The 15,333-nt window shown below is 45.6% G+C and overlaps 2 protein-coding genes across 5 annotated transcripts in view; one reads left to right on the forward strand and one right to left on the reverse strand.

The window, feature by feature from the left end:
* The window catches only part of Trappc9 (trafficking protein particle complex 9), a 473,194-nt gene that overhangs the window by 335,955 nt on the left and 121,906 nt on the right, over positions 1-15,333 (reverse strand). For all 4 annotated transcript variants that reach the window (XM_027403774.2, XM_027403775.2, XM_027403773.2 and 1 more), the window contains one exon: positions 1,058-1,210. In XM_027403774.2, coding sequence (XP_027259575.1) covers positions 1,058-1,210 — 153 coding nt within the window. The remainder of the gene's footprint in view (positions 1-1,057; positions 1,211-15,333) is intronic.
* LOC100770662 (prolyl-tRNA synthetase associated domain-containing protein 1-like) lies at positions 216-735 on the forward strand. Its single transcript, XM_035440655.1, is given in 1 exon segment — positions 216-735. A coding segment is annotated over 1 exon segment (510 nt). The 3' UTR covers positions 726-735.

Raw genomic sequence — 15,333 nt, forward strand, 5'->3', positions numbered from 1 at the left:
ACCTGTCCTCTTGTGATGAATTCCCACTGCCCCAGACTCCTCCACAAACCAGCAGGCTCTGAGGGAGCACTTTATCATAACTGATGAGGCAGCTGTGGTTACAATGGAATCTATGGTGACTCTTACATTGCACACATTAAGGATGACCTCCCCACAAATGACAACAAAGCAGTCAAGAGGGGGGATTAAGAAACTGTCTAGTTGAGAGCTGAAGCATGGTGGTCACTGGACTGCAGGCTGCTTTAGAGCAGAGACTCAGCGCCCTCGACATCCACACAGAGGTCTTGGAGCACCCGGAGTTGTTTACAATTGAAGAAATGATGCCTCATATTCAACATTTGAAAGGAGCACATAGTAAGAACTTATTTCTTAAAGACAAAAAGGAGAAACACTACTGGCTTGTGACAGTTCTTCATGATAGACAAATTAATTTAAATGATCTTGGCAAGCAGTTAGGGGTTGGGAGTGGAAATCTTCGATTTGCTGATGAAACAGCCATATAAGAAAAATTAAAAGTTGGTCCAGGCTGTGCCACACCTCTGGCACTGTTCTGTGATGATGGGGATGTTACATTTGTTTTAGATTCAGCTTTTCTGGAAGGTGGACATGAAAAAGTATACTTTCATCCAATGACTAATGCTGCAACCATGGGCTTGAGTCCTGAAGACTTTCTCGTATTTGTGAAGGCTACAGGGCATGATCCCATAATTCTAAACTTTGATTAAAAACTGACTGGGAGCTGTGCATGGTCTAACACTCTAGGCAGAGAAGGCTGATCTCTGAGTTCTATGCCAACCAAGGACTTAAATATTCAGATGCTGTGTCAAACAACAAAAGCCAATTGGACTAATGCTCATAATAAACTCATTTCTACAAAGAAAAAAAGAAAGAAAGAAAGAAAGAAAGAAAGAAAGAAAGAAAGAAAGAAAGAAAACAGTAACTCACTGCTAACAAAGTAGCCAAAAGCCCAAGCAGCTGGAGCTGATGGCTGGCAAGTAAGTGACAAAGTACAACAGGACAGGATGCAATATGAACACTGACATTAGGACAGGCTCACCATCACTCAGGTCCTGGAGGAGGTTCTCCTGGCAAGAGAAGTCTAGCTTTGCCTTGATGTTGACGGTGAAAGTTGCCACCTTCCCAGGTTGAAGAGGGAACTGGGACAGTGTTTCTTCTAGCTTCCAGCTCAAGAAGTCCCCAGACAACTTTTCTGCAATGAGAACACAGGGGTGAGAAGGATATACTTCAGTCAGCGTGACACTTACTTATTCCCCAGGAGAAACAATAGCAAATGAAAAGCTGTTACAGTGTGGTGAGTCAAAGAGTCAATACCTTCCAGAATCACAAGACCATGAGGCACTGCAAAGCAACTGTCCACTTAGAGACAAGGCAGAGGAAAGGGAGAGTGGGTCATCCTTGGAGACCCCAAGCTCCAATCTCAGGCAGCTTCACTCCTAGTGAGCAGCTCCACCACTGAGTGAATTCTTCCTTTCCTCGTACAAGCTGTTGAGAGTTCAGGCAAATTCCTGAGCAGTGAGTAGCTTCTAGGGAGCTTCACTCTAAACGGGAACAGGCAAGAATGTAATGGGGAAAGATGTTGCCTAGGAAGGCAGCTCTGCAAAAAGAGAGCAGAGAACTGGGGACAGAGGGCTATGCACAGGGGGTGGGCACATGGAGGGCAGGCTCTCCCTGCCCTTACCAGCAACTGCCCTGCCTAATGGCCCTGGGCTGTGGAGAGAAACAGTCTTGGGTTTGCCACCTTTTTGACACTAACTTGAGTGCCACAGAGACAGATGATTCCTTCAAGCCAAGGAAGATACCATAAAATGGAAGATACCCACTGCACCATAGAGCTGTTTCACAGATTAAATGAAGTAACCTGCAACTCACAAAGAAACTGTGGACTAGAACACTGAAGCAAAGGGATCTGAGAGAGGGAGAAGCATGGATGGGGGAGACAGCCAGACTACCTTCTAGAATAGCTACCTTCCCCTCAGGCCATTCCTGCCAGGTGACCTCCTCACCTTTCTTCACAATTAGCCCCAGACTGAGACCAACAATCAGGATCCACACTATAGCTGCCTCATGCCTATTGTCCAGGGCAGGCCTCACACAGCATCACAGGGGTACTCTCCTTACTGTTCCCTAAGATGAGATCCTAGCCAGGCAGTTTACTGTTCATGAGGTCACACACAGTCTCAGCTTTATCCTGGGCAGCGAGTCCCAACTCCCCAACCAGCCTCAGAAAACCTGAAAGAGGTCCACAGGAGCAGAGAACTTCAGGCCTGCACAGTCCTGATGATTATTTACTCAGATTGTGACTTCACATGGTCTATATGTGATCGGCACACTATTGCCTTTTATACCTGTCCACCATCAAATGTTGGTGTCTACCCAATGCCAAACCTAGGGGTGAGAATCCCTCCACCAACAAGGAGAGGGGGAACCATTAAAATGGGTCCCCTGTGTCACCCAGGAGGCCCTGCATGCTCTCATATCTGGCTTCCTGACTTTGCTCATACCCTCCTCCCAAGATCCCTCAGTTACAGAGGTGGCTGTAACTAGCTGCTGTCCCTATTCTATCCTTTCTGGAAACCAATTCTCCAGGATGAATTAACTGTCTGAAGAAGAAAACTGAGGTTTATTGAGATAAGGGAGCTTATCCATGGTCACAAAGAAAGGAAAGACCTAGAATTCTAGGTCAAAACAACTCCAAAGCCACCGCATGGATTCATCTTCCTGCATGGTGTTAGAGACCCATAAATCAACTTCCAGGAACTTAGGAGAAGACGAACAGCTAGGCCAAGGTCCAGTGAAATAAAAACAATCAGTGGATTTCACCAACTGCAAGAACTCAAGGTTGAACTGCACTGTGAAATCAAAACATGTCAATCAGAGTCTCCCTGGCCAGAAGCAGCTCAACCATGGAATCAAGAGAACTAGCCACATGCAAAGAAGAGCCCATCTAAGCCATCATGGTTATTTCACCCTGTTCCCTTGAAGATGGATGCTAACAGGAACAAAGACAGAAGATGGGAGTTCCTAAAGGGGAGAGTTAGGAATCACATCACATTCACTTACTTGCTTGTTCTGAATACCTCACACACTTTCACATGCTCTCTTCCTAATAAACTTTGAGATGCTTGCTAGTGCCTATTGGAAACTAAGGTGGACAATGTAAGGGAAGTCATGGGCTATGAGGGCTCTGGCCAGTGACATGTGCTCAGCCAGTATCTGTTGACCTTCAGTATCCCACTAGGAAGGTCTCCAGGTATCACCTCATGATGTCAGCACCATCTGGAAAAGAAAGATGGCTAGAGAAGTAATGATTGGATGGTTGAGAGGGTAAATATCTGGAAAGCCAGGTATAGACAGCAAAGGCTTCACTGCAAAGACCTGCATGGTCTCAGGAAGCCATGGCTATCAAAGAGAATTTAGGGACAGAATTAGAAAGTCACAATTAGAAGCAGTAACCAAGTCCCAGTAAAGCAAAAGAAAGAACAGGTTATCAAAAGAAAGTGCATCAGGTCAGGAGAGCCATAGAATCTCACAATGCAAACCAAAAGGCTCAGCCATAGATCTGCAGGGAAACAATAAGACCACCAAACACTGGGCCTATGGAATTCTCAGCAAGGGACAGAACCTGTGTCCAGAAACTTCCTTTGACACTCAACACAAGCCCCCCAGCTATCAGGGTAAGCAAGAGTACCCCTGGGTACACCCTGTCCTTTAGAAGGTAAGTCACACCATCGAAGTCAGCACAGAGACTTGGCTCCACATTGGGACCGATTTCAGAGCTATGGGCAGGAGAGGAACTGGAGAAAGAAAGGACAGAGTCTGACCTAAGGTCAGGCAGTCAGCTTTACACATCCTCCTTCCAACCACTCAAGGGTACTGAAGACCCTGGGCTTGGGCAACCAGGGTGCCTGGCAGCCTTCCTTCTATTCCCTGGGGATGTCTCTGCTCACTCTTAGGCAGCCCTCCCAGGTCGCCTTGCCCACTGTTCCACATATACTTGCCCTGCGCTTCCTCAGGACCTCTGGTCAGCTGAGGGTCCTAAGCACTGGAGCCTGTTCACCAAAACTCAAGGCCTCTTTCACCCTACTATGGGAGCTCCCCTACCAAACTCAGCAAATATCACTTTCACTGGATATCAGCTTCCTTTTCTTACTCTTAATGAAGAAGGTTAGCACCTAGTAGGTGGCCTTTGGAAAGGCCAGAGGAGTGGGGGGGGGGGGGAGTCAGTGGGATGCTTAGCACCCATGAGCTTTAGGAATGCATTTGGTTTGGGAGGACAGCTGTTGTTCTGCACCCAACTCCAGAATGGAAGAAAGGTCTTTCCTCCCAAGCCAGGCACAGTGCTCTGATCCTCTCAATGACCCAGGAACTCCAGTCTATGGAGAGATGAGGAACTTCCACTCAGAACAGCATATAGGATAAGAGATGACAAGCTACAGAAAACCAAGCAGCCCTGCTCCATAGGGGCCAAGTCCTGAGCCTAAGAACACAGGAAATGAGGACATGGTGATTTCCTTACCCAGCACCTACTACAGAGGCACTGGCCATAGTCAGCTAAGAAACAAAGGTCCTGCAAAAGCCTCCCATCCCAGAGACCCATATTCAGACCACCTCCGAAACACAGGCACACAGCCAGCCCCTTGGCTACGTCACCTCGTGGACATAACATGATGTTCTCTGACCCCAGAAATCACTCACTCACTCCTACCTCCATCGTGCCTGTTACTCTCCACACATCCTGCTCCATCTGCTTTCTCACACTGGGAATTCCTGAACCTCCTTTCCTGTACTGTTCCCTCCTACATTGTCCTCTGAACTCTCACTCACACACTCCTGGAATATCGCCAGCTTCCAGTGATGTTCCCTTCCACAAAGCAGTCAATGGGCAGAGGCAGGGCCAGCCCATTTGACTCTTGCCACCTGGAGAGGAAACACTATGCTACCTGGAGACACTTGCTCAAACAACAACAACAAAAATGTCTAAATCCATGCCCTGGCTGGGGCTGGGTACCTAGGATAAGTCCCCAAGTTTCTGTCTGTCTCAGTTTACACATCTAGAACATAGGCTGTCATGCAGAATCAACTTGTTGGTAGAAGGCCAAATGCTTGGCCAGGCCCTGGCTTCAAGTAAACACTCAGCCAGAGTTAGTTCTCCAACTCACTGAACCCCAATCTGCTTTTCCTAATTGTAGAACCCTTGCACTCCTTCCCCAGAGATGTGCAAGAATGAGATGATCCATGCAGACTATCAAATACCATGCCTGGCATTCCATAAGCACACATTAGTATTAGCTGCCATCAATGCCTCTCAATATTCAATGACTAACAAGACCTGGTACCTAGTAGGCACTCAGGATGGGACATAGAACATACACATGTATGCAAAGACATCACGTTAGAATTATAATTACAACAAATGGTAAAAGGTATATATAGAAAAAGCAGAACCAACTAGAAGGTACAATGCAGCCCCAATCTCATAAAAATATTCACAGGAAGAAATAGGAGAGGAGGAAGAGGAGGAAGAAGAGGAGGAGGAAAGGTGGAGGTACTAGAGAAGTGGTTCAGCAGTTAAGAGCACTGGCTACTCTTCCAGAGGGCCTGGGTTCAATCCCCAGCACTTCCATAGCAACTTTCAACACCTGTAACTCCAGTTCCAGGGGATCTGAAGCCCACTCCTGGCTGCTGCAGGCACCAAACACATGTGTGGTACACATATATACATGCAAGCAAACACTCATATACATTCAAATAAATTAATTTAAAAGAAGAAGAAGAAGAGGAGGAGGAGAAGGAGGTGGAGGAGGAGGAGGAGGAAGACCAGGGAGCCTACATGAGACTCACCTAGGCACTCTGCATATATGTTACAGTTGTGTAGCTTGGTCCTCTTATGAGACTCCTAACAGCAGAAACAGGGGCAATCAATGTCCAACTCCTTTACTGGCTTCTGGGACCAAATTTTTCATACTGGGTCTCCTTGCCCAGTCTTAATACATAGGGAGGTGTTTAGTCTTACTGCAACTTGACATGCCATGCTTTATTGATACTCATAGGAGACCTGCTCTTTCCTGGATAGAGACAGAAAAGGAGGATCTGGGGGAGGGGGAAATGAGGGAGAAGGTCTAGGAGTGAAGGCTGCAGCCAGGATGTAACATAAATAGATGAATAAAAAAACAAATCATACCTCTCTGACTAACACTGACTCTCTCTGAGTCAGGGGATTATGGGTTATTTTTAGTTGCTTTGTATTTTTTAATTAACTACAATAAGCATATGTTCTATATACAAACAAACATATGCATTCAGCCATGGTCCCTCCCTTTCCCCAGCCCCTCCAATGTACCGCAACAGCTCTGTGAAGCCAGCATGCAGATCTCCCTGCAAGGCTGCCCCCAGTGAAGACTACAGTGTCCTATTGTGAGCTAAGGAACTGGATGGCCATGCCCCAGGCATGAGTGTCACCATCTGACTGTGACAGCTGAATGCATTACAAATGGTAGAATTACAAAATTTGAAAGCCAAGCAAGTGGCAGGTGACAAGATTCCTAAACAGAACTTTACCTGGATAAGGAAAAGCCAGTCCAAGCTTCTCAGAGAAGCTAAGCCTCTCCTTCACACAACCTGGGCTGGCATAATGCAGCAGGGTGTGGGATTACAAGATAATGGTTATCATCACCACCTATGGAGTACTGTCTTGAACACATGAGAACTTCACTGTCCCCCAGAGAGGTATAAAGGAGGCAACTGAAGCAGCAACTATCAAGAGGCACAGAAAGCACTAGCCAGGATCAGCTAAGACACAAAGCCCAGGGAGCTGAGCATCTAACTTAGTCGGTAGAGTGCTTGCCTGGTATGAACAAGGCTCCTGGTTCAACTTCCAACATCACATAAACCAGATGTGTTGTGGAATCGCCTGTGATCCTAGCACTTGCTCAAAAGAGACATCAGAAGCAGGAACAAGCTCAAGATCATGCTCAACTACAAAACAACTGAAAGGCCAGCCTGGACTACATGATACCCTGCCCTCAAACAGAAGAAAGAAAGAAAGAAAGAAAGAAAGAAAGAAAGAAAGAAAGAAAGGAGGGAGGGAGGGAGGGAGGGAGGGAGGGAGGAGGGAGGGAGGGAGGAGGGAGGGAGGGAGGGAGGGAGGGGGGAGGGAGGAGGGAGGGAGGGAGGGGGAAGAAATAAGAAAAGAAAAGAAAAGAAAAGAAAAGAAAAGAAAGGAAAAGAAAAGAAAAGACGGAAGAACAAGAAGAGAAATCAGAGCATCACCAGGCAAGGAAAATGCCCTTTCTATGACACTGCAGCCTGTCTCCTATCTGAGACACGAACCTAACCAGCATTAGAACTAAAGCTCAGAGAATTCCCAAGGAAAACCTCATGGGAGGTATACAATACCTCGAGAGAAGAAAGTGAGAACAAAATTCAACACTCAATCAAGCATGTGAGTTCTGGGGTCACAGCCCTGAACTTGAACCCCAACACTAGCACTCTTAGCTCTTTGAATGAGAACAGTCACACATCCTCTGTCACCCCCAAGAGGGCTTTTCAATAGATTTTGTGAGATAAAATGGGGCTATGTTACATCTCAGTACAGCAACCTAACACATAGGGATCACTTGGGTGTGGGATCCAGAAGCTTCTCCAGCCGCTCTTCCCATCCCACCCAGCCAGTGAGCTGTCAGCACACAGCCTTGGTTCTGAGGACATGGAGATAAGGAAGAGGTGGTCTCTGCTCTAAAAAGGATAAGGGTCTATTGGGAGGGCAACGTGGGACAAGAGCAGAGGGGTTTCCCAAAAGGGGCCAGACGAGAAGCCAGCTTCCTCTCAGTACAAAGCTCTCTGAAGAAACTTTGTCACAGTTGAACACCAAACAGGTTTGATAACTGCTGAATTAATCAACTACCTAGAAATAAACTAAAATTCACTATCCTCTCAGAGGCCCAGATCTACATGAAAGAACCAGCTCTCTCATGGGACAGAGGGACTATCTCGAAAGATTATAAATACAGCTCTCTTCTTGCCTGTTTGGGAGGCATTTTGCAGGTGGCTTTCCTTTCTTTAAAGGGTCTCCCTCTGAGACCATGATTGTGTTTAAATGAACTCTGAAGATCTCCCAGGCTTCCACACCCTGGCTGGGCGCTGTCTGAAGCCACAGCCTATGCAAGCTGGTAAAGAGGAAGCAGGGGAGGCACAGTGAAAGCCAGGTTCTGCATCAGTCTCTGCCACAGACAGCTCAGCCAGGTGGGTGCAACCATGAAGAGGAGACCATAGACCATGTCACCAAATCCACACAGTTCCTCTCTGAGTAAGTCCCCACCAACTTTCATACCTCAGACAGTAGAAGTGAGGAGAGCCAGATTCCACTCCTATAAGCTGCCGTGCAGTCAACTCTTTCCTATGCTCACTTGTTGAACAAACACCAAACATGCGGAAATCATGCCTGCTTCGGTCTTAAGTGGTGGCTTGTTTCCTCATTCCAGTTTTCTGGCAGAGGCACAACACATCAAGCACCCAACCAGCCTGCTGGAAGTGTGACATAAAAACATCTCCGACCCTAATTTCTGCCCTCCCTGTCTCATTTCCTTCCAATCTGCACCCCAGATGAGTCAAGTACACCAGTTCACACCGTGCTGTTGGCAAGGCATGTCATCCTGTCTAGAAATCAGCTTGTACTGCAGACTTCTCCAGCGTGACCACAGAATTCGCTATTAAAATGACAAGCCAGACAAAAAGACACCCTGCCCATGTGCCAGTGGGCACTGGGCTGAATGACTTTTAGTCTTTGGGAGTTCTGACATCTTATAGCAAGCACAGCTGCAGGTCCATTCTCAGTGGTCAGTCACTCGGAGCTAAGACAACACAGGGTATGCAGCCAGAGCTCAGTGAACACATGCCTGACTCCCATGCTAAAACATGAGCTCCTGAGGACAGGACCCATGCATGATTCATGGGCTGGCACAGCAACTGCATATAAATGTAATAAATTTCTGACCGTTGAAGAACACAAAGCCAAGCAAGGTAAATGTTGTTGACTGGTGTAAGCTGCCATGTGTGGTGGGAGTGGCCTTTGTCCTGCCCTCTGCTTCTGTGGACATTCTGTCCCTGCTCACAGTCTAGCCTGCATCCACACTCAAAGACCCCTGGGGATCCTGACTGCTGCCATCCTGCTCCCTAAAGCACAATGTCTGAAATACAGTGGGTACTAGAAAAAAGCTGTTTGTAAGAAATGAAAAAAGAGGTGCTGTGGTTCATACCTATGACCCCAGCATTTGGGGAATCTGAGAGCAGGAGGAGTGCCTCAAGTTCAAGGCTAGCCTGGGCTACGTTGTGAATTCCAGGCCAGCCTGGGTTACAGAATAAGATGAAAGAACGAAAGACATAAAGGAAGGAAGGAAGGAAGGAAGGAAGGAAGGAAGGAAGGAAGGAAGGAGGGAGGGAGGGAGGGAAGGAAGGAAGGAAGACATATGTTAAACTAAAGCAAATAAATAATAAATAAAGGAGGAAGGTTTTGGAATATAACCAGGGTGAGAATACTTGCCTAGCATACACCAAGGTCCTTGATTCAACACCTACCTAGCACCACAAAAAAAAAAAGAAAAGAAAAGACAGTAAAGAATGAGAAAGAGAAATGAACAGAGAAAAATGTAGCTCAGAGACAGAATACATGCTTAGCACGGCCAAGGCCCCAAGTTTGATCCTTAGCACGATAAAACAACAACAACCAAATGCTGGGCTAAGAAACTGAGTCAAGGCAAACAATCACAGTACAAAGGTAGGTGGCAAGCAAGGTAATGCTTCCCGAGAAAACAGTGACAAAGGTAGCGATGGCAACAGCAGCCTATGGGAAGCAACACTCCTGTTTCCTGAGCACTTGATAGTGCCTGGCTGTGCAGAGTTAAGCTGTGCCTAGTGCCTCCTATGGGTCACCACAAGCAGAAGAGCAGCACAGGACCATCTCAAACGTGAGCAAAGACTACTTGGTCCCAGTGAACCAGCACCAAAATGGCAAGGCCACTTGACCAGCAGGCTGTAATGCTGCCCTTGGGGGCTTCCTGCTGAGCTAAGCGACAGGAGCCTGCTGTCAGCAACACAACCACCCATAAGAAGCAGACACTCAGGGTCCTCCTTCTTACTTCCCGTGACACTCTGCTCTCTGACAACAGAAAGTAGAAACCAGTGTTCTACAAGATTTGGTTTTTAAAGCCTCACCCTGCAAAGCCATAATGTTAAAAACAATAATTATATAAAAATAGCATAACAACTCAGAAACAGGCTGGGCCCCAAAGACAGGAAATCAGCAGGGTGACATCTGTGTCACACTACAACCAACTCATTACTGGATCCTGGGTCCATGAAACTGCTCTGGCTCCAGGTTCCATGTGAACAGAAAACGGAGGGTGGGGGCTGCCTGCTCATCTTCCTGGCAGAGGAGTGGCCTCTGCTCTATCTCTCTAGTTGCCACCACTACTGTTCCAAGGCTCCATGTACTTTATACACCTAGAAGAAGAAGTTTTAAATTTCAAAATTCTAGAAATTTAATTTCTTTCAAAGGACAAGTGAAAAAGAGCTCAAGCCAGAAAACCTGTACAGATACTTTCGGGTGTGGCACATGCACACCCTGTCTTATTTGAAGTCAGCTTGATAAGCCTTTTTTGCTAAGGTTGGTAGGCCTAGCAGACCAGGAATGCAGAATCATCTGCTGACTTCATTCCCTCTGAGCCAGGAGGCAGTGGTCACTGCTTGCCTGAGAGGTGCCAGGCGAGGCTCTGGCTACTCCTGAGACATAGGCATCTTCTCTGGAAGCATGAGGAGGGGGAACACCCAGAGGAGAATACTAAGCTACCTTGAAGAACATGGGTCAAGCAGCCCGTCAACAGTGACCAGGAGTAACAACAGTGGGGAAAGTACACAGGCAGACAGTATAACAAGCTGGACTGTCACCCACATGGGAAACTGGAACATCACCAACCACCCATGCCCCACACAACTAAAGGCCAATAATCAAAATCCATGAAAAGTCCCACGTGCAGCCCTGCCCTTCCTTCAAAAAGGTGTGTGGAAGCACTGCTGAGTTTGAAAGGTGGCATATTCAAATAATAGGCAAATCCATGTATAGAGAACAACTGATTTCCTTCTGGTGCCAAATAATGAGAGTATTTCTAAGACACAGCTAAGAGGTAATTCCGAGTAGAAAGAAGGCTCTGCGGCTCTAGAAGTGGACCTTGATTTCTGTGTTTAGCTCTTCCTTGAGCTACTGGCTGCAGAGTGGAATGAATCCAGTGGGGTAGCCTGTACTAAGAATAACACAAGATGTAAATCAGTAACGCAGCCTGTGCCCCTTGGTGCTTCTCACTGGAATATCTGAAACGATGGTCACTACCCCAGTGCTAGGGTTTCGTTTAGTGCCATCAGTGAAGCTGGTGATTTTGCACTGAGAATGGAATGGACCTCACTAGAAAGAAACCCTCACCGTCTGAGAAGCTTCTAATTGCAGGACCACTACCCTGCGCACGTGAGAAAAGCAAGGGACACAAGCGTCTCACCCACCAAAGCCCCAAGGCAGAGACCTCACTTTCTGTTAAAGCACTGAGCTCTCTTCATGAATATGTATGTGAAGTTGTGGGCACAACAGAAGTGACAGGTGTGATTTCTGCACTTTGAAAAAGCAATTTGTTGTATATAATTTCTTTTGTGATGGTCAATTTCTAAAGTCATGTAGGTAGGTATTTTTACACTTGTAAAATAAAGAATTTCAGTGTTCAGCTGGAGGGCATGACGGAATAGTCCAAGTTGAGTGATGGTAACACGGAAGGAACCGTACAGTTCTGCCTTTCCTGGGAGTGCCATCAATGTTTGTAGTTGTAGTTATGGTGTTAACACTGCTGATAAACCAAAATCAACACAACAAAACTTGGAAAGGGTAAAATTAAGTCCAAACACATTTGGCTTAAATATAAGAGAACTCATCATTTCATAAACTTCTTTTGACCATATAAAATATTACTTACAGGAAACTGAGCTACCTTCATAACTATGATTAAAAGCATCAGATGTAATACCAGAAGATGGTGAGTGGGCAATGTTATCTCTGACAAGATATTTCTCAAAACCCATACACTAAATTTCATTAATGTTAAAAGTATTTGCAGAATCAGTCTGTTGGGTTTAAATTCTGACCAATTGAGATTCTAGGTGATAACCATGACTATCCCGGAATTTAAACTAAATTCTGTCTTTTGTCTATCTTAGTAACTATTTCCAAATTATAAAAAATATGCTGCTTTGACACAGTGACATCTGATACACTAACTAAATGTTTAATCTTTGCATCATAGAGTAAACATATTAAAATAATGTTGAGTATTAACAGGTATTTTCACGTATTTGACTTGGTTTGCTAAAGCAACTACATGGGAACTAAGACCTGACCTCTACTTTTAGATAACTTGTTATAAATCTTGGCAATGAAAAATAAACTGATGCTGTTTTAAAAAAGAATTAAATTCGAAGAGTGAAGAAACTGTACTAGGGAGATGGTTCTATGGGTAAGATACTTGCCACAAAGCAAGTGGACCTGAGTTCAAATCTCCAGAATCCATGTAAGACTGGGCACAGTAGCATGTGGGTTGTATAATCCTGGAGCTGCTACAGAGAAGTGAGAGGCAGACACAGGAGGATCCACGGAAGCTCACAGGCCGGCGAGCACAGTATACACAAGAGCAAACAACCTAAGAGGATCTGTCTCAAACAAGGTGGAAGGTAAGGGCCAACACTTGAGGTTATCCTCTGACCTGCACACCTGTGCCCACATAAACACACATCCATACACATGTATACAATAAGCACACACAAAAAGAGAGAGGATAGAAGTTGGCCGTAGGCTCAGTGGTTAAGAGCACTTGCCGCTCTTGCCGAGGACTGAAGGTTGATTACCGGCACCCACATCAGCTTGCTTACAACTGCCAATAACTACAGCTCCAGGGAATCCGATGCCCTCTTCTGGCCTCTGCAGGCACCAGAACAACACACACACCCATCCATACACTTGCAGGTGTACACACACACACACACACACACACACACACACACACCTTAAAATGAAAAAGAGAAAAAGGACAGCTAAGGGGCATGTGGGTGTATTTATGTGCTGTGTGTTCACACGTGTTTTCTTAGTTTTGTTCTGTGGTTTGTGGTGCTGGGATCAAACTCTTGTAGCCACGAGCCTGTCTACACTGTATTTGCATACATGTATACTCTGAGCTTTCTTTCAACATCTGTGGGAAAATGAATGTGTTTTGTTTTGTTTTGTTTTGTTTTGTTTTCCTGATTTTGCCTTCATTGCACTGAGCCCTGTGGTACTTTAAGCAAAGGCAGTAGTTTATACTTTCACAACTTAGAAAGACTCTGTGACAAGTGAGTTGGGATCAGAAGGGTACACCCTAGGGCAAGATAACTATTGTCTTCAAACGGTAGAAATGCTCCATCTATCTGTATGGAAGGAACCTGTGAACAAGGACCCTCAACCCTTCAAAGACAAAGACAGTCTAGGCCCATGAAAGGTCTAGAGAAGCAAAAGGCCGTTTTCAATGGGGCTTGTGATGAGCATCTCACAGGCAAGGAGAGCCCAGAGTATGGAAAGAGTGTAAGAAGGCTAATAACTGAAGACAATGTGTTCATCTAAGAGAAAAGGGGACACAGGCAAAGGTGGTTGGGTGCAAAGAGGTTCTGGTTGCCTTCTGGGCATTATGGATAAACAAAAGCAGAACAAGGGCCTGCAAGAACCAGGCTTCAGGTATGCAAAGACGAAGAGTATGCAGTCTATAACTTAAAGCAAACAGGAGTCCAAATGCAGTAAAGGTTCCTTGAGCCTGCCTCTCCAGGACTTCCAGGGTCCTGCCAGCATGCCTCACAGTCCACAAGACAGCCCACCCCACATGCTCACACTTATTGTCACCACACCTCAGCTCTTCTATACTGAAGCTGCAGCAAAGAAAAGCCCAATCTGCCACCTTTCCCTGGAGATCTCTATAGTGGCTTTGACCATGACAAGTGGCACTCACCTGCTACTGAGAGCCTGGGGAGCAGAAATGGATATTGCCACTGTTGAGGTAGAAAACAAAGATAACTCAGGACAAGAAAAAATAGCATGGGGACCCAGAAAAGGCAAAACTTCACGGTTGGACATTAAGGAAGCAGGATGCACTGGGGTTCCCATAAAGACAACACGTGTGCAGAAAAAGAGACTTCTTAATAAATATGGCTGAGTCTCAGCTGTGCTCCCAGATGAGGCCAGGCCCTCATCTTCTCACTCCAGGCGGGTCATCTGTGGATGCTAACAGCTTTTCTCCGTGGCAGAAGATAAGCCGCAGGGATTATTCCCTCTGTATATTTTGAAAGCAGATGGCCTGTTTTCACTAATCTAATTTTACATGTAAATGTACTGCTGCTTGGGACAATAATAAAAAAAAATGAATGATGACTTTAATCTCTCAGTTGTAACTGTGTTGCTTCAGAAATGGTTACATGATGCCTGGCATTACACGTCAACATGTCTTCCTCCCTTGTGATAAGGAGTGAAGCGAGCAGAGCTGAGAATAGGGCCTTGAAAACTATATATATATATATATATATATATTATATATATATATATATTAAAATCCACTATATTCTGCTTTAAAAATTATGTCAGATGCTGGAGAGTTGGCACAGAAGTTAACAGCACTGGCTGCTCTTACAGAAGACCTGGGCTCAGTTTTTAGCACTCACACATATGCTCACAAGCATCTGTGAATCCAGTTCAGAAGATAAAACATCCTCTTCTGGACTCCATAGGTACCAGGAAACACACAGCATAGAGATATACATCCCAGGAAAACACTCATACACACAAAATAGAAATTTAAAATATTTAAAATTAAAAAGAATTTGGATCTTGCTTCTCGTCTTGATTCTCCTTGAATCTGTGGCCTCAGAAAGATGACTGTCCTCTGTTGCTTTCAGAGTCCCTGCCTATAAAGTGTAAGCAGTGAGCTTCCCTGTTTGGGAAACAGAAAAACAGATTAGGGATGTGAGAAGCATGATGAGTAACCCAATGGAAAAAGTATGGATGCCTCTGGGAAGGGGTCACTAGAAAGGAACCTTAGAGAGCTTCTCCAAGGATGGAAATGGCATGCACTAGAGTACGGATGGAACTCTAGTACATTTGATAAGGGTTTGAATATCATTGAGTCCAGAAAGTGAACACACCACATATACACAGCTAACAAAAAGAAACTGAACTTGCATTGATGATATGTGTGCCAAAGCATTTGG

Source organism: Cricetulus griseus, chromosome 2 (genome assembly GCF_003668045.3).
Source record: "Cricetulus griseus strain 17A/GY chromosome 2, alternate assembly CriGri-PICRH-1.0, whole genome shotgun sequence".
Lineage (NCBI taxonomy): Eukaryota > Metazoa > Chordata > Mammalia > Rodentia > Cricetidae > Cricetulus > Cricetulus griseus.